The sequence below is a fragment of the Coregonus lavaretus genome, assembly GCF_964263955.1.
Source record: "Coregonus lavaretus genome assembly, chromosome: 37".
In the NCBI taxonomy this organism is placed as follows: domain Eukaryota; kingdom Metazoa; phylum Chordata; class Actinopteri; order Salmoniformes; family Salmonidae; genus Coregonus; species Coregonus lavaretus.
The window spans coordinates 6,840,418-6,865,076 of record NC_140024.1 but is presented as its reverse complement, the minus strand read 5'-3'; the positions used below and the strand labels follow the sequence as shown (position 1 = coordinate 6,865,076).

Genomic DNA, 24,659 nt, shown 5'->3' with positions numbered 1-24,659 from the left:
TCCATTCACGTGATCATTTATTGCCGCCGTCACGTGACTGTGATAATTTGTCTCTGCTGTGTGTTCATTGGGGATGCCGCAACCACACATCTTGGCAGGTCGTCAAGAGCGAAAACCAGAAAACAAGAAAAAGGTAAGACAAATAGCGGATACGAATGTAGCTATGTTACTACTAATTTCACTAGTCAGTGTAATTGCCTTATTCACAGCCTACCTGCCATGTAGGACAAAGGAGGTTGTTATTTCCTAACAAGAAGATGGAAAAGATAACTGGTCCCCTGCGTTTGCATTGGTTTTACTGTATGTTTTACTGAACATTACAGTAAATATAATGTCGATATTGTTTTGGAAACAGACCAAAATCAATCTCATTTAGGCTGCAAATTCAAATCCTCGATTTCCCTGTAGGGGAGACCGGGGTTGGTTGTCTCACGGGTTGGTTGTCACAGTGCTTTCTCGTCACAGTGCTTACTCAAAATCCAGGGGGGCTGTGTAATAATTTTAAACAACAAAGAAATGTGTAGGTCAAGCCCGCTTGTCACAATCTGAAAACCATCCCCATTGTAACAATGTACTCAGTAAGATAAATGACGTTGAAAAGACGCCTAGAATACTTGTTTTTTGGACGTTGAAAAGACGACTGTTTCACAAGTTTGGATAGCGCAGTCCAGTAGAGTTTAATTCAGCAGAGTATGTTAGAGTACAGTAGTACGGTACAGTGCAAGACAGTTGAATTCAGTATAGTACAGTACAGTAGAGAAAAGTACCGTACCATACAGTTGAGTTAAATTTTAGTAGAGTACAGGATATTAGAGCAGTGGTTTCCAACCGGTGTGCCGCAGCACATTGATGTGCCTTAAGGAACTCTCAGGTGTGTTGCGAAACTTTTCCTAATCTTGTGGCCTGCGGAATGCACATGGAATTTTGACTTGGGCACCCTAGTGCTGGTCAGATAATACATTCAATGGAACATGGTTACGTCTGTATCCAGTGCGCTCAGGCTGTTGTTTCATTTGTGTAATTTTACTTTGTCTGTGAAAACCATTAGCACAGGCAACTCTGATTAGGTTTAGCCAGAGTAATTTATTTCTTAATATATGGCTCTGGGCTAACTGTAGCTATTCCACAGCCTCTGCGATATAAACAAACTGAGCATGGCCTTGTGTCGCAGAAAACCACTCATCTGTAGACCAAACCGATTTTACCTGAGCTACATTTTCTTCTTTCTGGCAGGACGCTCTTAAAGGGGTAAACACAAATTATCCATAATCACATAAGGAGCTATCAAAACTATGAAAATATTTCAAATAAACCCTATGTAATCTGTTTTTAAAAAATTGTCACAGAAAATTGATTGCATAATGATTCAGATGAGATGGAGGTCATTACCACTGAATAAATTAGGGACATTTTAGGTGTGCCGCATAATTGTATGTCCCATCAAGGTGTGCCACAGTTAAAAAAAGGTTGGGAACCACTGCATTAGAGTATAGTACAGTACATTACAGTTGAGTTTAATTCAGTAGAGTACAGTAGGATATAATACAGTATATTATACTGTACTCTACTGTGACGATTTGAGTGGAGTAAGAACTACAATGTCAAAGCAAATATTCAACAATGTTAAATTTATTTTTACTCATTTATTTTTACTATGTTAGATAGAAATACTGTTCAGGCTTTACTTTTTCTAAAACTTTGGTTCAATTGTTGCTGAAAAACAAATGGCAAACACTGTGACAACCAACCCCATACTCTGTGACAACCAACCCCGGACAGTTTGTGTTTAATGGCTTATAACTCCATGTTGGAATAAGATATGAGGATAAAAAAGGGTCCCCATTTCAACCCAAGACCTTGGTCTTTCTCCTAATATTGAAAATAGTCTTGTTAGATATACCGGTGCAGAGAAATACATTATGAAATACAATGAATATAACATGGTAACATATTTTGTGAAATCAGCTACAATTAGGCTTACTCAGATCTAAACTTAGTTGAAAACCAATAGCCTGATATTTCGAACATCTGTTGATAAGCAACTGCTTGCTAAGGTTACGGTTAGGGTTAGGTTTAGAATAAGGGTAAAGGGTAAGTGTTAGGCCAGTGCTTAATTTGTAAATCGGGAGGTGCCGGAACAAAAAGTGAGCGCGAGAGGGGAGTGACCTGGGGAGTTCTGAGGTTTTGAGGTACTAGAACGCATGAGAAGAAAGTGTCATAGAGCAGTAGAGTAGAGACACTTACAGAAGTTGTATACATTGGGAACATTTTTAGTAGCCTAGGGTCTCTGATGTTTTGGGGGTCCTTTTTATAAAGGCATTTCATGCAATTCTACATCATTTTACATGACTCGAGACTTTGGCAGAATCTTTTTTAATACCGCACAAATCAATTATTGAAATGGCAGGCTACTTTGACACTGACAAACTGAGAATCTGAGATCAATAAAAACGACCTTGTCTTGATTCCATCAATAGCCTAGGCCTAGGTGTGTGGAGACCCATATTGAGGAGGAAATTATAGTCCTAAAAATCCTTTCCAGTTTCACTGACTCACCCAATGATGCGCAGCTCACTCGCTGGTGATGGCTGATGCACTCGTGCCAAAAGCCTATCTCTCTTTTGTTTTACTTTGTAAAACAATATTTGGAAGTTGATCAAATATTTTGGTAGCCTACAGCATAGTCTTCTCTTTTCAGCAGGAGCCATTTGGTTTCCAACCTGTATTTTTCCTCAATTGTATTTGAAAAAGGACTGTTTTGTCTGTTTGTTTTTTCACTGACAGATTTGCCTCGCGTTCCCGACTGTAGGCTATTCCTTGTTATTGGGCTACAATTCACGGCTAGCCTGTTTTTAAAAAGAAGCTATTGATCCTCTGTGGTTAAATGATAGGCCTTCTCATGAGGTAGTAGGCTATTCTGAATTATTTCATTTATTTCTGAACAGACAGCAGTAATTCTATAACTTTGGCACATGTATTTAAATTTATCAGGGGTGCTGCAGTTCCTTCAGAACCCTTTGTGTGATTCTATAAGGAAATAAATGATGAAGTGCAACGCTGGAGAGATGAGTTGCAGGCTCATGTCTATCAGAGCAGAAAGGGAGAGAGATCATATAAAGTGAATCTCATTCTAGTTACAGTTGAAGTCGGAAGTTTACATACACCTTAGCCAAATACATTTCCACTCGGTTTTTCACAATTCCTGACATTTAATCCTAGTAAAAATTCCCTGTCTTAGGTCAGTTAGGATCACCACCCCTGTAGCTCAGTTGGTAGAGCATGGCGCTTGCAACGCCAGGGTTGTGGGTTCGTTTCCCACGGGGGGCCAGTATGAAAATGTATGCACTCACTAAGTAAGTCGCTCTGGATAAAAGCGTCTGCTAAATGACTAAAATGTAAAATGTAAGAATGTGAAATGTCAGAATAATAGTAGAGAGAATTATTTATTTCAGCTTTTGTTTCTTTCATCACATTCCCAGTGGGTCAGAAGTTTACATACACTCAATTAGTATTTGGTAGCATTGCCTTTAAATTGTTTACCTTGGGTCAAACGTTTCATGTAGCCTTCCACAAGCTTCCCACAATAAGTTGGGTGAATTTTGGCCCATTCCTCCTGACAGAGCTGGTGTAACTGAGTCAGGTTTGTAGGCCTCCTTGCTCGCACACGCTTTTTCAGTTCTGCCCACAAATTTATGATAGGATTGAGGTCAGGGCTTTGTGAAGGCCACTCCAATACCTTGACTTTGTTGTCCTTAAGCCATTTTGCCACAACTTTGGAAGTATGCTTGGGGTTATTGTCCATTTGGAAGACCCATTTGCAACCAAGCTTTAACTTCCTGACTGATGTCTTGAGATGTTGCTTCAATATATCCACATAATTTTCCTTCCTCATGATGTCATCTATTTTGTGAAGTGAACCAGTCCCTCCTGCAGCAAATCACCCCCACAGCATGATGCTGCCACCCCCATGCTTCACGGTTGGGATGGTGTTCTTCGGCTTGCGAGCTGCCCCCTTTTTCCTCCAAACATAACAATGGTCATTATGGCCAAACAGTAATTTTTTTTGTTTCATCAGACCAGAGGACATTTCTCCCCATGTGTATTTCAAGGTCTACCTTCAAACTCAGTGCCTCTTTGCTTGACGTCATATCATGGGAAAATCAAAAGAAATCAGCCAAGACCTCAGAAAAAAATTTGTGGACCTCCACACGTCTGGTTCATCCTTGGGAGCAATTTCCAAATGCCTGAATGTACCACGTTCATCTGTATAAACAATAGTACACAAGTATAAACACCATGGGACCACACAGCCGTCATACCGCTCAGGAAGGAGACTGCAACAGTACAGAAGCCATTCAAGTGCAAAGCACTGAGGAGCTGCTGGCCCTGTGCCATAAGAGCATGACTCACAGACAGGACATACCCACTCGGCAACACAGGACTTGATGTCTTATTCAGTGTCATGGCCACTGTCAGATCAAATCAAATTGTATTTATCACATGCGCCGAATACAACAAGTGTAGACTTTATCGTGAAATGCTTACTTACGAGCCCTTTCCCAACAATGTAGTTAAAAGTACGAAAATTAACAAATAGATACAAAGAAAATAGTAACACAATAAAATAACAATAGCGAGGCTATATACAAGGAGTACTGGTACCGAGTCAGTGTACTGGGGTACAAGGTAGTTGGGGTGATTGATTGAGGTAATATGTACATGTAGGTAAGGGGTGAGAAACAGAAAGTCAGGGTAGCCATTTAATTAACTGTTCAGCAGTCATATGACTTTGGGGTAGAAGCTGTTCAGGAGCCTTTTGGTCCCAGACTTGGCGCTCAGGTACCGCTTGCCGTGCGGTAGCAGAGAGAACAGACTATGACTTGGGTGGCTGGAGTCTTTGACCATTTTTAGGGCCTTCCTCTGACACCGCCTGGTATAGAGGTCCTGGATGGCAGGGAGCTCGGCCCCAGTGATGTACTGGACCGTACGCACTACCCTCTGTAGCGCCTTGCGGTCGTATCCTGAGCAGTTGCCATACCAAGCGGTGATGCAGCCAGTCAAGATGCTCTCAATGGTGCAGCTGTATAACTTCTTGAGGATCTGAGGGCCCATGCCAAATCTTTTCAGCCTCTTGTAGGGGAAGATGCGTTGTCGTGCCCTCTTCACGACTGTGTTGGTGTGTTTGGACCATGATAGGGACACCGAGGAACTTGAAGCTCTCGACCGTCTCCACTACATGCCCGTCAATGTGAATGGGGGCGTGCTCGGCCCTCTGTTTTCTGTAGTCCACGATCAGCTCATTTGTCTTGCTTACGTTGAGGGAGAGGTTGTTGTCCTGGCACCACACTGCCAGGTATCTGACTTCCTCCCTTTAGGCTGTTTCATCGTCGTCGGTGATCAGGCCTACCACCGTCGTGCCTGTGCTTACTGGGCTGTACTGTTGTGGTATGGGGTTTCCAGGGTGATACCACCATCCTATAGTGCTGGGCAATATGGCCAAAATACACTATATATAAAAAAAAGTATGTGGACACCCCTTCAAATCAGTGGATTTGGCTATTTCAGCCACACCCGTTGCTGGCAGGTGTATAAAATCGAGCAACAACGGCTCAGCCGTGAAGTGGTAGGCCACACAAGCTCACAGAACGGGACCGCCGAGTGCTGAAGTACATAGTGCATAAAAATCGTCTGTCCTCGGTTGCAACATTCACTACCGAGTTTCAAACAGCCTCTGAAAGCAACGTCAGCACAATAACTGTTCGTCGGGAGCTTCATGAAATGGGTTTCCATGGCCGAGCAGCCGCACACAAGCCTAAGATCACCCTGCGCAATGCCAAGCGTTGGCTGGAGTGGTGTAAAGCTCGCCACCATTGGACTCTGGAGCAGTGGAAACACGTTCTCTGGAGTGATGAATCACGCTTCACCATCTGGCAGTCCGACGGACAAATTTGGGTTTGGCAGATGCCAGGAGAACGCTACCTGCCCCAATGCATAGTGCCAGCGTTAAAGTTTGGTGGAGGAGGAATAATGGTCTGGGGCTGTTTTTCATGGTTCGGGCTAGGCCCCTTAGTTCCAGTGAAGGGAAATCTTAATGCTACAGCATTCAGTGACATTCTAGACGATTCTGTGCTTCCAACTTTGTGGCAAGTTTGGAGAAGGCCCTTTCCTGTTTCAGCATGACAATGCCCCTGTGCACAAAGCGAGGTTCACAGAGAAAAGGTTTGTTGAGATCGGTGTGGAAGAACTTGGCTGGCCTGCACAGAGCCCTGACCTCAACCCCATCGAACACCTTTGGGATGAATAGGAACGCCGACTGCGAGCCAGGCCTAATCGCCCAACATCAGTGCCCTACCTCACTAATGCTCTTGTGGCTGAATAGAAGCAACTCCCTGCACAATGTTCCAACATCTAGTGGAAAGCCTTCCCAGAAGAGTTGAGGCTTTTATAGCAGCAAAGGGGGGACCAACTCCACATTAATGCCCATGATTTTGGAATGAGATGTTTGACGAGCATGTGTCCACAAACCTTTGGTCATGTAGTGTATCATATCACAATATTTTACATACTTTTGACGGTATTTTATGTTTCTGAATAATAAAAGTTCTAAATATATTTCATGAGTAGTGACAACAAATGATGACAATAAATGAATTCTAAGTGGTTTAATGGACTTTCTCCATTCTGATTGTTTTATACTCAACCAAACCAAACCAAACTAGGACAAAACTGACAGTGAAGTAGTCAAATTTGTTCAACTTTTCATTTATTTAGCACTGTATCAAAATACCTTTTCATAGACTGTATTGTAAAAATCCATACCGGTATACCTCAAAAGACGATATATCGCTTAACCCTACCATCGTATAGCACTAGGGTTTGATATATATATATATATATATTTTTTTTTTTTGTCATTGATATTGAATGCACCTTATGGTACCATAACAAACAAAAGCAGAGCCCCTTCCAGACAGGGCAGTTCAGAAACACAACCCCTGTTTTGTTCAAATAACCACCTGTGGGATGTGGATATTGACATCTCTTTTTCTCTCACAGTCTGCATAGGACATATCTTAGTGGAATGACAGTCAATGTTTCCAATGTTTCGGCACTGAGAAATGTCAGGTCTGCTGAGCGCAAACTTGAATGTTGTGAAAATGTGTGCAACTTCCTGCGCGCATTTACTGTGAACACTGAGGCTGTACCCACTTTAAGTTACCATTTTAACAGTGGCCAAGTAGGCTACTGTGGCTATTTGATCATAATGTAGGCCTACCAGTGGCCTACCATCAAAAACAATGGAGAGAAATGCATCCCATAACATTTTAACATGGAAATAGCAGTTCTATCATTCAGCCTATAGAAGCAGCAAATGTGTGGTGTTCAATGTGGACTACATTCCATGAGACTTTTGAAAAAAACATGCAGGGCTTGACATTAACCTGTTTATTCACTTGTCCTTCAGGCAAGGAGGTGACTGAAAATATTGTTGTTTGATGCAAGAAACCACTTTACAAAATACAATTCATTGTTATTTCCATATCATTATTACATAGAATCAGACAAATTATGCTACCCTCTGCCTATTGACTACTTGGCTTATTCAAGACAGTCTCAAAATACAACACTGCCCCTTTAAGACATAACAAAAGCTCTTTACCTGACTAGCTTTTCAAAGATGGCTAGAAATGCACACCTTTTGTGCTCTTGTAGGAAGCAACCACTCCCCCATTGCTGACTAGAAATTAGCTATAACTGGGCCAATAACTCACTAACTAGCAAAGAATATGAACAAATGTGCACAGGTGGCTACATGATCTCAAAACAAGCGCATCTACTAGCTACCGCTCATGCTGTAAACAGTCAATTTCAAAGTGAATGGCACAGATCCATATATGGCAATGGCTATTTGCATATAGGCCAACTGCAGCTCTGATTGGTTATGGTGCACCAGACTGTGTAGCGTATGGGCCTGAGTTGTGCCTGTCAATGCAATAGAATCCTAATCTGATGCACTCTGCCGCCAATATTTTTAGTTTTGTACTAAGTCTTGCATAGTTCGTTTCGTTATGCTACATTGAAAGTGGCTAATATTGCTTTGATTCGAGCAATTCCCACAGTAGAGCGAACCGTTGATAGTGTAAATAACTAAAGGGGAAAACTCTAGAAAGTTGAGTGAAGTTCAATCTCGTGGTTCTCTGCGCAGGCTGATATTTATTCTGATTGACAGTCCGAGGGGAGCTGTGCCTGCACAGCTTAGAGGGAACATTGCTGACAATCCCATGCAAATATGGTGACTCTGGCCTCTATTCCCGGAAGAGCAACTGGCCATAGCACTGTATTTGAGGGTTTTCCAGAAAGTAGGGAGGAATTTCTTAGAACATGTTCTTAGTTAAACAAATGAGCTCACTTTCAGCACATGGGGCTGCATGGGGCTTACACCCTTTCATTCATGTCTCACTGCACCTCTCTGAGCCATTCATGTATTTCATTAAACTCTAAGAGGTCTGTTTACCTCTTACCTGTCTTTCTAAAAAATTATGTGGTAATTATGTAATTATGCTTAATGAACAATCTCTTGTAGAATAATAGTGAAGACATCAAAACTATGAAATAACACATATGGAATCATGTAGTAACCAAAAAAGTGTTAAACAAATCAAAATATATTTTATATTTGAGATTCTTCTAAAAAATACTGAAATATGACATTTACATAAGTATTCAGACCCTTTACTCAGTACTTTGTTGAAGAACCTTTGGCAGCGACTACAGCCCTCGGGTCTTCTTGGGTATGACGCTACAAGCTTGGCACACCTGTATTTGGGGAGTTTCTCCCATTCTTCGCTGCAGATCCTCTCAAGCTCTGTCAGGTTGGATGGGGAGTGTCGCTGCACAGCTATTTTCAAGTCTCTCCAGAGATGTTCGATCGGGTTCAAGTCCGGACTCAAGGACATTCAGAGACGTATCCCGAAGCCACTCCTGCGTTGTCTTGGCTGTGTGCTTAGGGTCATTGTCCTGCTGGAAGGTGAACCTTCGCCCCATGAAAACTATATTGCAGGGTTCTCCCCAAATAATGTAAGAGAGGCGCTGCAACACCTTGTGCTACTGTATATAAAAAAATGTTTTACATGATTTGTTATCATATAAGGCACTTTTTTTTTTCTAGATTGCAAGAAATGGCAGTTTCAGGTGTTCAAAAAACGCAAATATCTTTGAGTCCTAAAGCCATACCAACACCACCTTGTTAAAAAATCCTGGGGAGAGCCCTGATATTGTCTGTCTGACTCACCTACTACCCATGTAGATTGGACAACACAAACATTGTCCCATCCTCCTGTCCAAATATCGTTGAGATACGATTGTATCTTCTTCTTTTTTCTCTAGGGGGGTGTGCACGGAGGCGTCAATTGGTGGGCGGGAAGAACAAAATATATAAAGGACACATTGCTAGGCCTAAACAGTGTTACACCTAGTTATTTTTTATCTAGTCTAGGCTGCATGATTTTCAAATTGGTAGGGCTATGTTTCTCTTGTCCATAACAATACTCATATCAGCATAGCCGCGGGAAGTAGGGGTGCTGAGGGTGCTGAAGCACCTGATAAATTAAAATATAGTTTTTTCCCCCACAAAATTAGTGAACTAGGCCTTTATTACTCCTGTATGAAAAATACTCAGGGAAAAGTCCATCATCCTGCTGAGTTCGTCACTGGGAGAACATGCTGGTGTTCCTTGCCAGAAACCTTTATGGGGCCTAAGACATGGGAAAAAACAACTTAGACCTAATGGTTCCTCATTGCACTTTTTTTATTTAATTTTAAATGTAGCCTATATTCAAATCCAGATTCATCTTAATCGAAAGACATAGCCTATAGGATAGCCTGGAATATTCTGTCAAACCTTGAAAGACTTATTTGCACAGTTTTTTTGCACTAATTTAGGTTATTCCGTACTTATTCTTTTTAGGCTACTTGATATATTTTCTAACTTGTGAAAGGATTTGTACAGTACCCTAATAGGCTTATTTGTTTTTAGCATATGTTCATTAGTTTTTAAGTGTTATAAAGAATGTTATAAATAATAATTTTATCTGATTGTATATTTATGGTTTTTACAGTTCGATAAGCAAGGCATAATAGACCTATTTGTTTTTAGCCTAAATCAATGTTCCTTCAAGTGTTATAAAGATTGTTAAAGGCTAAATAATCATTTATTTTATCTGATTTGTTGTTGACTTGTATATAAATGCACAATTTGTAAGCTATAGAAAACACCGACTCATCATTCATTCATACATACACCGACTCATCATTCATTTAGCCTATTTTTTTTGTTCCCGCTTATTGAAAGTGCTGCTGCGGGAGCTTATGCCCGATTGCCCGTTGCGCAATTTAAGGACATGAACAGGCTAAACACTTCGACAATATTATCCATATTCGTTTATAAGTTTAACTTGTAAAAGGAACGTTTACTGCACCTTTTATTGACAGTAGCCTATGTGTAGGCCTATATTATTGTCTGTTTGGGAAAAAGGGCCCCTATCTGACATTTTGGGCTGCTTTGGTGCTCTCTGGTCTTTATACAATCTACATTGTTCTCTTGCATTATGTTAGTAGTCTAACTACTACATTTTATATTGAAATGTAATAGGCTATGGCAAATAGGGAATAGGCCATTTGGCATGTCTCCCTGTTGCGGAGGTGCTGTCAAATTCAAATATACTAAACCATTGTTTGTGACATCACAATGTCGTCACCATCCACGATGGCTGTCAAACATGGTCATAGACGATGCAATTGTAAAATCGCTTGCTACATGTGTAAATTAAAAAGCAGGGTTACTGTCAAAATGATTTCTTTAAAAAAGTAATACAGGCTAAAAACAAATAGGTCTATTATGCCTGGCTTATCGAACTGTAAAAACCATAAATATACAATCAGATAAAATTATTATTTATAACATTCTTTATAACACTTAAAAACTAATGAACATATGCTAAAAACAAATAAGCCTATTAGGGTACTGTACAAATCCTTTCACAAGTTAGAAAATATATCAAGTAGCCTAAAAAGAATAAGTACGGAATAACCTAAATTAGTGCAAAAAAACTGTGCAAATAAGTCTTTCAAGGTTTGACAGAATATTCCAGGCTATCCTATAGGCTATGTCTTTCGATTAAGATTAATCTGGATTTGAATATAGGCTACATTTAAAATTAAATAAAAAAGTGCAATGAGGAACCATTAGGTCTAAGTTGTTTTTTCCCATGTCTTAGGCCCCCCAGAGCTGTTTAGACATAGGTGTGAGATGATGGGCACATGGGCCCCCAGAGCTGCGGGAGTTTCCGCTACACCAGTGAGTGGGCCTGGAGGAGAGTAGGGGGATTACATTTGGACTAGACCACTCCACGCTCTCTGTCTGCTTCAGAGGCATTAGCTACGCTACTTTTCCTTCTCTTTCTCTCTTTCAAATCTCGAATTCTCAGTCTTCCCCTTTCTTGTCTCTTAGGGCAGGTAGCACCCAGACAGAGGGGACCCTTTTTCCAGAAGTAGCCAGCCAGCCAGACAGAGTCCCAGCATGGAGAACCAGGACGAGTCCAGCAAGCTGAACGGGAGCTCCTCGCACCCCGGCGAAACCGCAGCCGTGGCCCCCGAGCAGGCTAAAGAGAGCATGCAGATGAAGAAGGAGATCTCCCTGCTCAACGGAATCAGCCTCATCGTGGGCAACATGATTGGCTCAGGCATCTTTGTGTCTCCCAAGGGCGTGCTCATGTACAGCGCCTCCTACGGCCTGTCGCTGGTCATCTGGGCCATCGGTGGAATATTCTCAGTGGTCGGCGCTCTGTGTTACGCAGAGCTGGGCACCACCATCACCAAGTCCGGGGCCAGCTATGCCTATATCCTGGAGTCCTTTGGTCCATTCATTGCCTTTATTCGCCTGTGGACATCACTGCTCATCATTGAGCCCACCAGTCAGGCGGTCATCGCCATAACGTTCGCTAACTACCTGGTGCAGCCGCTCTTCCCCACGTGTGAGCCACCCTACTCAGCCTCGCGCCTCATCGCAGCCGCCTGCATATGTGAGTAATTCCTAATGACGCGCTTACGCCCTCTGACTAACCTTTTCCTTTATCCTTCTCTCACAAATGGCAAACAAAGTGTCAAAGGACACTCTGAAAATGCAGACAATGTAAAAATAGAACATTAGCAGACTGTTTCATTTAAGTTGAGTCACTAAAATGCTCTCAAATTGCTCTTAGTAGGACTTGCTCTCTAGGTTTTCCAGAACCTTCCTACCTCATACCCATTTCAGTAACCCTACGCTACTTCGGCAGACAGTTATGCTAACATTGGGGCCGAGAAATAGTACATACTGTTCCTGCATTACAGGGTGTACATGAACTGATTCCAGATCTGTTTTCATGCATGTGTGTGCACTCACTGCACTGTGCATCTGTACAGACAGAAGCCCAACAGAACGGCGCTGACAGAACTACTCTCAGAGTTAAGAAGCTTCGAGTCCTCTCATCATGTGACCTGTGAATTGTAACACATAACATGTAACTAATTGAATGAGTACTCCGTGAGTGAAAGACTCACAGCACAGTAAAAGGATTTGGCTCTGATCTTTGACCTTTTAACAGTCCTCTGCTAAGTAGTCTGCTGATGTTGTGTGAACACTCCTGTCTTTGGTTGGCCCAGGTTTGCTGACGTTCATCAACTCGGCCTACGTGAAGTGGGGCACCAGGGTGCAGGATGTCTTCACTTACGCCAAAGTTCTCGCCCTCATCGTCATCATCATCACCGGCGTAGTGAAACTATGCCAAGGTCAGTGACACTGTATCACTGCTGCCAACACACTACTGTTGATTCATTTTCATATCCGATTTTTATCCCATTGCATGAATGGTTGTATAGTAATTACTGCGTCTGCCTCCTCTCAGGATACACCATGAACTTTGAGGCGTCGTTCCAGGGCTCTTCTACAGACCCAGGAGACATTGCCTTGGCCCTGTACTCTGCCCTGTTCTCCTACTCAGGCTGGGACACACTCAACTTTGTTACCGAGGAGATCAAGGACCCAGAGAGGTACTCATGACACCCGGACAACACATACCAAACATACCATTATTGACCTGCTTGATTTCCGCCTCTATAGTCAGTCATTAACCAGCCTGGCCGCAAATCTGCTTGTGCTTTAGCCAACTCCTTTGTCATTCATTGTCATACATGACTGTTTGGCACGACAACGAATCCAACAGAAGGGTTGGCTGAAGCACAAACCGCTCTGCTCCCATGCTAGAACCGTAACTGGGTTCCATTACTAATCTGAGGAAGCTTTGGTAACAAGGATGTGTGAATGCAGCGGTGGATAATGGAGTGCCATAGTGATTGCTGGCAGCTGGGTGTTATTCCAAAGTAGAACCTACTGGATGTACATTCCCACATTAACGCCAGTGCCATGTAACCTTTCCACCATGTTGCGCTGTAGGTTTAAGCAAGTCAGCTCCGGTAAGAGTATATGCCAAACAAAGAGAGACGTATACTGTATGAATGATTAATGTTTGACCTCTTACTCTGTTTCCATAGGAACCTGCCCCTGTCCATTGCCATCTCCATGCCCATCGTCACAATCATATATATCATGACTAACGTGGCTTACTACGCCGTGCTGGACATGAGTGCTATCCTCGCCAGTGACGCCGTGGCTGTGGTGAGTTCAGAATTAAGAGCTCTTTCTTTTATATCATGGAATAGGTTTTATTTAGTTTATTGGGCCAATGGGTCTCTGTTGAAGAGCAGATTATTTATGGCTCTGATTTCCGGGAATGTCGTTTGAGAGGGAAATTGTATACAGTGCCGACCCACATGCCACATGTTGAAGTTATGCGATTAATGCCCTTGCTTGTTTTTTATGTATACATTGAGTTGATGTTCAGTTCTGTTCCTAGGCCTGTTTGTCTTTGTTTTTATAAGCACCTGATCACCCTCAGGCAACTGTGTCAGGGCTGGGCTGTCTGGCCCATTGACAGTCTGGATGTTTCATTGGAGTCTGACAGACTCCCATTTAGATATGGATCTTTCTTTATCAATGTGTAAAAGTGCCCCCTTGAAAAGTGTGTTTTTGAGATTCTGTGTAAAATCCTAATATGTTTTATTTTCTCCTCTGTAGACGTTTGCAGACCACACTCTGGGAGTGATGAGCTGGACCATCCCCATCGCTGTGGCTCTGTCCTGTTATGGAGGGCTAAACGCATCTATTATCGCTGCATCCAGGTAAACCCTGTGACACACACACACATACACAAACACACACACTCACACTCCCATACAATGCCCTAAGCTTTATGGTTTTGCTGTACAGTCTAAGGCCTTGATTTCCATGTTCCATCTGGTTATATCTCTGGTTATGTTGTGCTCCGATGGTTTTTATAGTGACGTTCTATAATTAACACCATCTGGAGTTGCTTTCTGGTAATGATTACGGAGGTACACTACATGACCAAAAGTATGTGGACACCTGCTCGTCGAACATCTCATTCCAAAATCATGGGCATTAATATGGAGTTGGTCACCTATTTGCTGCTATAACAGCCTCCACTCTTCTGGGAAGGCTTTCCACTAGATGTTGGAAAAAAGGGGGACTTGCTTCCATTCGGCCACAAGAGCATTAGTGACGTCAGGCACTGATGTTGGGCGATTAGGCCTCGCAGTCAGCTTTTCAATTCATCCCAAAGGTGTTCGATGGGGTTGAGGTCAGGGCTCTGTGCAGGCCAGTCAAGTTCTTCCACACCGATCTCGACAAACCATTTCTGTATGGACCTCACTTTGTACACAGGGGCATTGTCATGCTGAAACAGGAAAGGGCCTTCCCCAAACTGTTGCCACAAAGTTGGAAGCACAGAATCGTCTAGAATGTAATTGAATGCTGTAGCGTTAAGATTTCCCTTCACTGGAACTAAGGGGCCTAGCCCGAACCATGAAAAACAGCCCCAGACCATTATTCCTCCTACACCAAACTTTACAGTTGGCACCATTCATTCGGGCAGGTAGCGTTCTCCTGGCATCTGCCAAACCCAAATTCGTCCGTCGGACTGCCAGTTGGTGAAGCGTGATTCATCACTCCAGAGAACGTGTTTCCACTGATCCAGAGTCCAATGGCGGCAAGCTTTACACCACTCCAGCCGACGCTTGGCATTGCGCATGGTGATCTTAGGCTTGTGTGCGGCTGCTCGGCCATGGAAACCCATCTCATGAAGCTCCCGACTAACAGTTATTTTGCTGCCGTTGCTTCCGGAGGCAGTTTGGAACTCGGTAGTGAGTGTTGCAACCGAGGACAGACGAGCTACGTGCTTCAGCACTCGGTGTTCCCGTTCTGTGAGCTTGTGTGGCCTACCACTTCGCCGCTGAGCCGTTGATGCTCCTAGACGTTTCCACTTCACAATAACAGAACTTACAGTTGACCGGGCAAGCTTTTGCTGGACAGAAATGTTATGGACTGACTTGTTGGAAAGATGGCATCCTACGACGGTGCCACGTTGAAAGTCACTGAGCTCTTCAGTAAGGCCATTCAACTGCCAATGCTTGTCTGTGGAGATTGCATGGCTGTGTACTCGATTTTATACACCTGTGAGCAACGGGTGTGGCTGAAATAGCCGATTACACTAATTTGAAGGGGTGTCCACATACTTTTGTATATATAGTGTATGCTGTATGCCACAGATGTACCATTAGGTTGACCAGATACTCTAGTGGCCTCTAGTGCTGAGCGATTAATCGAAATGTCGGTTATTTTTTGGTTTTTAAACAACTAATTGATCGACATCTGTTCAATTATTTGAATTCCATTTCGTTCGTTTTCTTTTCTGTGAGCTCAATGCACACATTGGCTGCAGTTTCTCTAGAGATAAATCAGATCATGCCTGAATTGTGCGAGGTAGCAGGGAGTTGTAGTTACCTATAGGCCAATGTTCTACGTAGTTTAGCGCAGAAAACGTGATAATTAACTACAATGACCATAATCCATTGCGCGGCTACTTGTCCGGTCTGTGTGGGGCAGACACGGAGAGAGAGGGAAGAGACCGAAGACGCACAATCGAGAGGGATAGAGAGCAGACACTTTGCGAGGTATCTCTACCTGAAAATACATGATCAAAGTGATTGATAGTTGGTATTCAGCAGTTATAAAAGTATGCCTTATTTACTTTGAAGAACTACTAAAATAGTGATTTAGTCAGAGCATAGGCAGCAGCTCTATAGAGATGAGATGATGACTTGGAATTAAATAATTAAGTAATCAAATAAAACAAATGTAATATATACAACAACTGAAGTATTTTATAATATAATTGTTTTATTCTGTGTTGTTCAACCCACATAATGCATAGTGCATTTAATGTACAAAATAATCATCTAAATCGAAAACCGTGATTATTTTTTTTATAATCTATCCGAAACTGAACCGACCACAAAAAGCACTAATCGCTCAGCACTATATCTAAGTGATACCTCCACCGTTGGCAGGCTGTTCTTCGTGGGTGCTCGTGAAGGTCACCTCCCGGACGCCTTATCAATGATTCATGCGGAGAGGTATACCCCTGTCCCTGCTCTACTCTTCAACGTAAGCACCCCCTTTCCTTACATCACCTACAACGCATACTTTTGTACATTTTCATCAACTTTTATGCCAAACAAACAAAGTAGAATCATCTCCACTGTCCACATCAACTCAATGCTGCTGTCAGTGCTGACACCTGGTGGATAGACATGACCAGTGCAGCTTCCTTACTATCTGGTGTGGATGATTTTGATGAGCCATGTCTCCCCCTGCTGGCGAGTCATACATTCTGCCTCTTGTTGACCAGTTTCTTTTTTTGTTGTGTCCACAGTGTGCCATGGCCTTGGTATACCTGACTGTGGAGGATATCTTCCAGCTGATCAACTACTACAGCTTCAGCTACTGGTTCTTTATGGGTCTGTCTATCGCCGGGCAGATCTACCTGCGCTGGAAGGAACCAGACAGACCCAGACCACTCAAGGTGAGATAACTTGACTGTTTCACCCTGTGAACCAATATGTTCATACTTAATCAATGAATAGACTAAAGATAAAATCTCTTGGAAGATAAGTAGTTACATGTAAGACAACAATGAATGTATGTGCTTGTCTCCCCTCTGTGTTCCTGTGTGCAGTTGACCCTGTTGTACCCCATCATCTTCTGTTGTTGCACTGTGTTCCTCGTGGCAGTACCACTGTACAGTGACACCATCAATTCTCTCATTGGCATCGCCATTGCCCTCTCCGGAGTGCCGGTCTACTTCCTGGGCATCCACCTGCCCGAGTCCAAACGCCCACCCTACATTACCAAGTTACTACGTGAGTTAACCTCTCTCAATAAGAGCCTTTCCACAGCCTGTTTCCAAATGAGGACTGATTACATTTCTGTCTTGTATAATAGTTGAAAATATGTCCGTTGAAAGATGTGGAAACAGAATTTTATTTGAGTAATTTATGATTGCGCTCTAACCTCTTTCTTTCTCTTGTGCTAGGTTCTTTCACACGCTTTACTCAGCTCACCTGTTTCTGTGTGCTCACCGAGATGGACATCAATGAGTAAACCCTCACTCCCAACCACGACATAAAGTTCTCCCCATGTTACCCACCACCCTTTGCAATTCACAAACAGACACATGGGACCAACTCATGGAAATTCACCTCTTTTGCAAAAACAAGGGAATATTTCAACATTTTACTTCCAGTGACCTGACTACTACATTAGTCTGTAGTTTACAAGCTGGGACACAATACACCCGTTTACACGCACAGACAGGGATAGAGAGGTGACCGCGTGGGACTCTTGACTGCCATCAGCCTGGTGCCTGATGGTTCATGTGAAGTTAAGCATTGGGCAAGGACAGATCCCAAGGAAAGCCATGGTCATCTGGCCAGTACTCTGGGACATCCCCCTCCTCCTCCTGTCATGATCCGACTCATAGTTTCACTTCTCCCAATCTCCTGACATCATCATCCCCTGCCTGGTGTATGAGCTGAGGGGGTGAGATCCACATCAGGGCCTATGGAGGTGGTCCCTCCCTTCTCAGCGGCTGGAAATCCATGTAAGATGGCAATACTGCTCTTATCGGGTTATGGAATTACCTAGAGAGGTTGGACAAGACTACTTTTGTTTTATGATCTCAAAGGGTATAGGTATACACTTTTCATTTTGAGTCTTATAATATGCTGTGCCTGTCAAATTCATATACACTGAGTGTACAAAACGTTAGGAACACCTGCTCTTTCCATGACATACAGTAGACTGACCAGGTGAATCCAGGTGAAAGCTATGATCGCTTATTGATGTCACCTGTTAAATCCACTTGAACCTGTCTCCTCCCCTTCATCTACACTGATTGAAGAAGGATTTTAAAGCCTTGAGACAATTGAGACATGGATTGTGTATGTGTGCCATTCAGATTGGTGAAGACAAAATATTTAAGTGCCCTTGAATGGAGTATGGTAGTAGCTGCCAGGCGCACCGGTTTGATCGTGTCAAGAACTGCAACGCTGCTGGTTTTTTTACACAACAGTTTCCCGTGCGTATCAAGAATGGGCCAACACCCAAAGGACATCCATCCAAGTTGACACAAATGTGGGAAGCATTGGAGTCAACATGGGCCAGCATCCCTGTGGAATTTCGACACCTTGTAGAGTTCATGCCCAACAAATTGAGGCTGTTCTGAGGGCAAAAGGGGGTACAACTCAATATTAGGAAGTTGTTACTAATGTTTTGTACACTGTCTATGTCTGCGTATCCCAAAGGGACATGCAAACAGACTGATTTTTTATAAATAAAGGTGAGGCTAAGGTCTGTGTTCTCGTGGAGCTTTTGAGTTATGGATGATAGTTTATTGGTTATTATGGATGATGGTTTATTGGAAAAAGGGAACAAATGACTCAACGTCTGCTGCTACATGGTTGTTCAACACAGCTCTACTACAGTCCTTAGTTCAGTGGTTTTTCCAGCCCTCTCACTCATGGTGTTACTTCAGTTTTGATCATATGATCATTTTTCTGTGAACTGCAGACTGACCTCAGAGTAAGGTTAATGTAGCATTCAATTATGCAAACTATCTATACACAGTATTCGTCCATATGCACCGTTTTCTTTAATTGGGCTGGACCTCTAATATCCATAATACAATATTCATAAACCTGAAAACCCAATCCCACCAACAAATAAATTATTATTCTGTACTGTATTGCTTTGGAAAATGTGCAATAGCCAACTAAATGCCATGTCATCTCAGCAATGGCAAATGTAACTCTCCAAAGACCATGGTGACTGAGGCCATATCAGCTTTACCAACAGTTTGGGATCACTTGATGGGCCTATTGGGGCAGCAGCAGTGAATTAAACAAATGTTAACTTTATTGTACCTGTAAGTCAACCATGCATAGGATCTCCTGGGCCAATATTGGATGAAGCCACTATAAGTTATTCAGCGACTATGAAAGACAGTGAACTTGTTCAGAGTACATTTCTGAGGAATGACAGTTGGCTCTCATTGGTTTACCTGCTAATTTCACGAAATGCCCCATGGAAGATTGGTTATTGATAGTTTTATCTAATTTATTGTGTCGTTTATCAATAAAGCGTTTAAACCAGTTTGCAGTATGTTTCTATTCATTACAGCAATAATGCACATAATTTCTTTGGCAGTTTTACATTTATTTTGAAAGCTTTATTTTATACACATCTACATATTTACAAAAGGGATTCGGAGTTAATCTTTCATCAAACATCTCTCACACATCAAGAGTACAATCTCCATGTGACAGGGAATGTAGACCCAAACATATTGTAACACACAAAACGCTCCACACTTTCAGATGCAATCACTACCATACGCTTACACGTACATACTACCATGCACAAAATGCAAACACGCATTCCAAACCATCTCACCAACAAACAAGTTTAACAAGAAGCACATAAAGCATACCACAGTTATGTGCGACACATCTACCACCATTCACTTTGAACACTCACACAAAATCACACCAACACTTGCACAGTAAAAAAGGACACTCAAACACATCCACCAGTCCTTGAAGTTGGAGATCAGTCGGAGTCATCCTTGTCTCCATCGTCGTCATCTAACTCCTGCATCACCTCGCTCTGGTACCGGTCCCAGGATCTCCGACTGTACGAGTGCTCCTCTTCCCAGTACCCTTCAGGATGAGAACGGCAAAATTAGGTTTCGGAGAGGAACTAGTAACGCAATTACGCTTACTATGGGAGCTTTGATAATCATTGTGTGACACTTTAGTGAACTTTGCACTAGCCTACCTCCATAGCGCTCCTCTCTGTCGCTGCCATCCTCACCGTCTTCATCTGGGTAGTCATTCCTCCAGTTCCCCTCTTCGTTCTCATCATCCTCGTCCTCATACACTTCTTCCTCATTCACCACCAGGTCAGGCACCTGGAAAACCAAGACGTCAAGGTTATTCCTCCGGCACCATTTTATGTTATTCAGATACTAACCTCGTCCCAGGCTCAATTGCTTCGGCATTTAGAGCCTGGAAACACTGGGCAACAAAGTGGGACTTGAATTGAAAGTGGCGTGGGTTAAAATCGAGGGGAGAGAGCCTGTTACAGCTGTATTAGAATTTTTTAAAAAAAGTTATATCACAGCACTTTTTTGGGAAGCCCAATTGATTGAGTTTGGGCATATAAAGTTTGTGAAAACTAGTTCTAAGATACACATTTTCCGATTTCACGAGCTCACTTCCTTGTTTAGCCTAAATCGCTTGCGCTTTGAAATCCCCAATGTAGAGGGGAGGTTCTGAAGGTTATGCTAGATGGTGATGACAGATCAGCCAATAAATTCAGCTGGACTTCTTCCCGGTCCTGCCATAGGCTCCATTCAAGTCCCTTTCTGAGGCACTGTGAAACCAGACCGTTTGAAAGAGAAAGAGCCGGCTGGTGGACAAGATTAGTCAGACACCACAGCAGTTTACCAAATCAATTATGCAGGTACAATTGAGATTGGTCTATGTGTTAGGCTAAATTATCTGCATGGCTATGAATGTTCATACTTGTATCATGCATGTGCATTGCAGTATTGTGTTCTGAACCTCACCAACTCTCCCTCGTCTGAGTAGGGCCTGACGGACAGGATGTCCTGGATCCAGCCTGCAGTGACTGTTTCCTGGTAGTAAAGGTCATACACGTAGTCGTCCTCCCGTTGACGATGCTCAACACCCACACCCTCTCCAGACACACTCAGCTTCTCACGGATCATCTTCATCGAGTTACACAGGATAGTCTCTGGGTCAGGGTTCAGCAACTGGGAAACAGAGGGCAGTCACAATAAGCATAAAATTCTAGCCATCCAAATACTAGGCCTATGTGTCAGTGGCAGGTAGGCTATAATCTGGCTCAACTGAATTAATCATATGGGAACTGACACGTTTACATAGGACATCCTAGTTTTAAGAAAGTTTCCCCATCTCTAGCTAAACCTTAGGGGAGCCCAGCTCACACTTACCTTACTAGGAGCTTTGTCCTGGTCCCCATCTTCCTGGATGATGTCAAACACCTGATATTCACCCAGGCTCCAGGCATTTTTGCCTGGCTCCTCCTCTGAGGTCTCTGGCTGCATTGAGGGGGGCTGTTCCGCAGGCAGCCCTGCTCGATGGCTGGAGAGGATCCTGTATCGCTCCTCCCGTCTGGTGCTCCACTTAGCGCTCCGCAGATCTCCCACAATCCTCTGGGAGCTGCCTGCGGAGGGGCGCAGGGCGTGGGCCATGCGGGGGCGGGCCAGTGCTTCACGAACCTGTGTCTGGACTGGGGCATCCTGAGAATAGTGACAGTGTAGGGAAGCAGTTATCCTAACAAAGAGGGTTGAGACTAATAAGACTTGCAGTGCATTACATGAACGGTTCACTAAATTAACTTAGCTACCAGAACTGTTTGAGTGCTAAGAATACATTAAGATTGAAAATAAAACAATGTAGAAATAGGTTATGGAAACTAGCAACCTAGCTATGACTGAATTTCAGGACCATCACCACACAACTCAAATGCCAACCAAGTTATTTTCTACCCAAACAACAGGTGTTGCGAAGGATTATCTCCACATAGCTAGCTAGCTAACTATACAAATTAATATTGTCCCGTGGTCTTGAAAGGGCAGGTGTGCAAAAGGCAGGTACACCAGGTAATGGTGCTGTGAAGTTAACGTAGTTAGCGAGAACGTAGGCTGGCTGGCTAGTTTGCTAACGATAGCTACCTAGCTATCTCTGTTGTTAGCTTGCTTGCTAATCAACACAAAGCGAGTTAGCCAGTTAGCTAAGTAAGGATGACTTGGGCTGGAGATAAAATCTAATTTAGATAGCTAACTAGCAATAAACCTAACGTTCGTTAACCAACTGATAAGCTAACTACGGTTAGTTAGCTAAACATCAAAGACACTAGCTAAACAAAAACAGCAGACTTTAGTGTCTTGCACAGCACCAGCCGATTGTGTCCAGCGCCCACGAGACACCGTGGTTTGACAGCGGCCCATACCTGTGATGCTACCGTCGCCACGAGTTTGAAGACTGAATTCTCAACCTCTGTATCATCGGGCTCAGGCACAGTTTCCCCAGCGGTCTGGGATGTGGTCTCCGGCCGAATACGTTTACAGGCAAGCAGCAAAGCATCGGCAGGGTCGGTTCCTCTCTTTCTTTTCACCCGGAGAATAGTGGTGCTTGGATCCATGGCTACTGCTCCAGCTGGCGCTACCGTAACTCGCTAGCTATAGTCGCACTTGTGGAAGAGGAGGCATGGTTCTTCTTCTACTACTATGGTATCTTCTTCGATGAGGTTTAACGGCGGTTGGCATCTAATAAATGTTGCATTACCGCCACCTACTAGACTGGAGTATAACTCCCTTATACTTGAAATAAATAATCATAAAATAAATAAATCAACATATACTCTTTCATCTAACCCTACACTCACTAAAAACCCACCACCCTACTCCACTATTTAAATATATTTAATCCTACCTCAGGTCAACAGCCTGAAAGGATGGGACACCACGCAGGGTGCGCGTAATACCAGAGTGACCTGCCGTAAGGGTAGTGTGCACCCAGATCAGCAGGCGGTCACGGACACTGGTGGGTACATACAGTCGTGGTCAAAAGTTTTGAGAATGACACAAATGTAAATTTTCACAAAGTCTGCTGCCTCAGTTTTTATGATGGCAATTTGCAAATACTCCAGAATGTTATGAAGAGTGATCAGATGAATTGCAATTAATTGCAAAGTCCCCCTTTGTCATGAAAATGAACTTAATCCCCAAAAAACATTTCCACTGCATTTCAGCCCTGCCACAAAAGGACCAGCTGACATCATGTCAGTGATTCTATCGTTAACACAGGTGAGAGTGTTGACGAGGACAAGGCTGGAGATCACTCTGTCATGCTGATTGAGTTAGAATAACAGACTGGAAGCTTTAAAAGGAGGGTGGTGCTTGAAATAATTGTTCTTCCTCTGTTAACCATGGTTACCTGCAAGGAAACACGTGCCGTCATCATTGCTTTGCACAAAAAGGGCTTCACAGGCAAGGATATTGTTGCTAGTAATATTGCACCTAAATCAACTATTTATCGGATCATCAAGAACTTCAAGGAGAGAGGCTCAGTTGTTTTGAAGAAGGCTTCAGGGCGCCCAAGAAAGTCCAGAAAGCGCCAGGACCGTCTCCTAAAGTTGATTCAGCTGCGGGATCGGGGCACCACCAGTGCAGAGCTTGCTCAGGAATGGCAGCAGGCAGGTGTGAGTGCATCTGCGCGCACAGTTAGGCGAAGACTTTTGGAGGATGGCCTGGTGTTAAGAAGGGCAGCGAGGAAGCCACTTTTCTCCAGGAAAAACATCAGGGACAGACTGATATTCTGCAAAAGGTACAGGGATTGGACTGCTGAGGACTGGGGTAAAGTCATTTTCTCTGATGAATCCCCTTTCCGATTGTTTGGGGCATCCGGAAAAAAGCTTGTCCGGAGAAGACAAGATGAGCGCTACCATCAGTCCTGTGTCACGCCAACAGTAAAGCATCCTGAGACCATTCATGTGTGGGGTTGCTTCTCAGCCAAGGGAGTGGGCTCACTCATAATTTTGCCTAAGAACACAGCCATGAATAAAGAATGGTACCAACACATCCTCCGAGAGCAACTTCTCCCAACCATCCAAGAACAGTTTGGTGACGAACAATGCCTTTTCCAGCATGATGGAGCACCTTGCCATAAGGCAAAAGTGATAACTAAGTGGCTCGGGGAACAAAACATCGACATTTTGGGTCCATGGCCAGGAAACTCCCCAGACCTTAATCCCATTGAGAACTTGTGGTCGATCCTCAAGAGGCGGGTGGACAAACAAAACCCCACAAATTTTAACAAACTCCAAGCATTGATTATGCAAGAATGGGCTGCCATCAGTCAGGATGTGGCCCAGAAGTTAATTGACAGCATGCCAGGGCGGATTGCAGAGGTCTTGAAAAAGAAGGGTCAACACTGCAAATATTGACTCTTTGCATAAACTTAATGTAATTGTCAATAAAAGCATTTGACACTTATAGAATGCTTGTAATTGTACTTCAGTACACCATAGTAACATC

The 24,659-nt window shown here is 43.3% G+C and overlaps 2 protein-coding genes across 2 annotated transcripts; one reads left to right on the top strand and one right to left on the bottom strand.

Moving 5' to 3' along the window:
• Positions 1 to 57: 57 nt before the first annotated feature.
• LOC311111680 (Y+L amino acid transporter 2-like) lies at positions 58 to 19,664 on the top strand. Its single transcript, XM_084154469.1, has 10 exons — positions 58 to 133; positions 11,510 to 12,080; positions 12,703 to 12,828; positions 12,945 to 13,089; positions 13,591 to 13,714; positions 14,174 to 14,277; positions 16,525 to 16,621; positions 16,890 to 17,039; positions 17,193 to 17,376; positions 17,550 to 19,664. The coding sequence occupies exons 2-10, from the start codon at positions 11,579 to 11,581 to the stop codon at positions 17,615 to 17,617; spliced, it is 1,500 nt and encodes a 499-aa protein (XP_084010595.1). The 5' UTR covers positions 58 to 133; positions 11,510 to 11,578; the 3' UTR covers positions 17,618 to 19,664.
• On the bottom strand, positions 19,615 to 22,847 carry LOC311111681 (putative RNA polymerase II nuclear localization protein SLC7A6OS). The gene is made up of 5 exons (XM_084154470.1): positions 22,574 to 22,847; positions 21,552 to 21,860; positions 21,144 to 21,350; positions 20,351 to 20,483; positions 19,615 to 20,232 (listed from the first exon to the last, which is right to left on the bottom strand). Exons 1-5 carry the CDS (start codon positions 22,763 to 22,765, stop codon positions 20,123 to 20,125), a joined length of 951 nt encoding a protein of 316 aa, XP_084010596.1. The 5' UTR covers positions 22,766 to 22,847; the 3' UTR covers positions 19,615 to 20,122.
• Between the last annotated feature and the right edge of the window lie 1,812 nt (positions 22,848 to 24,659).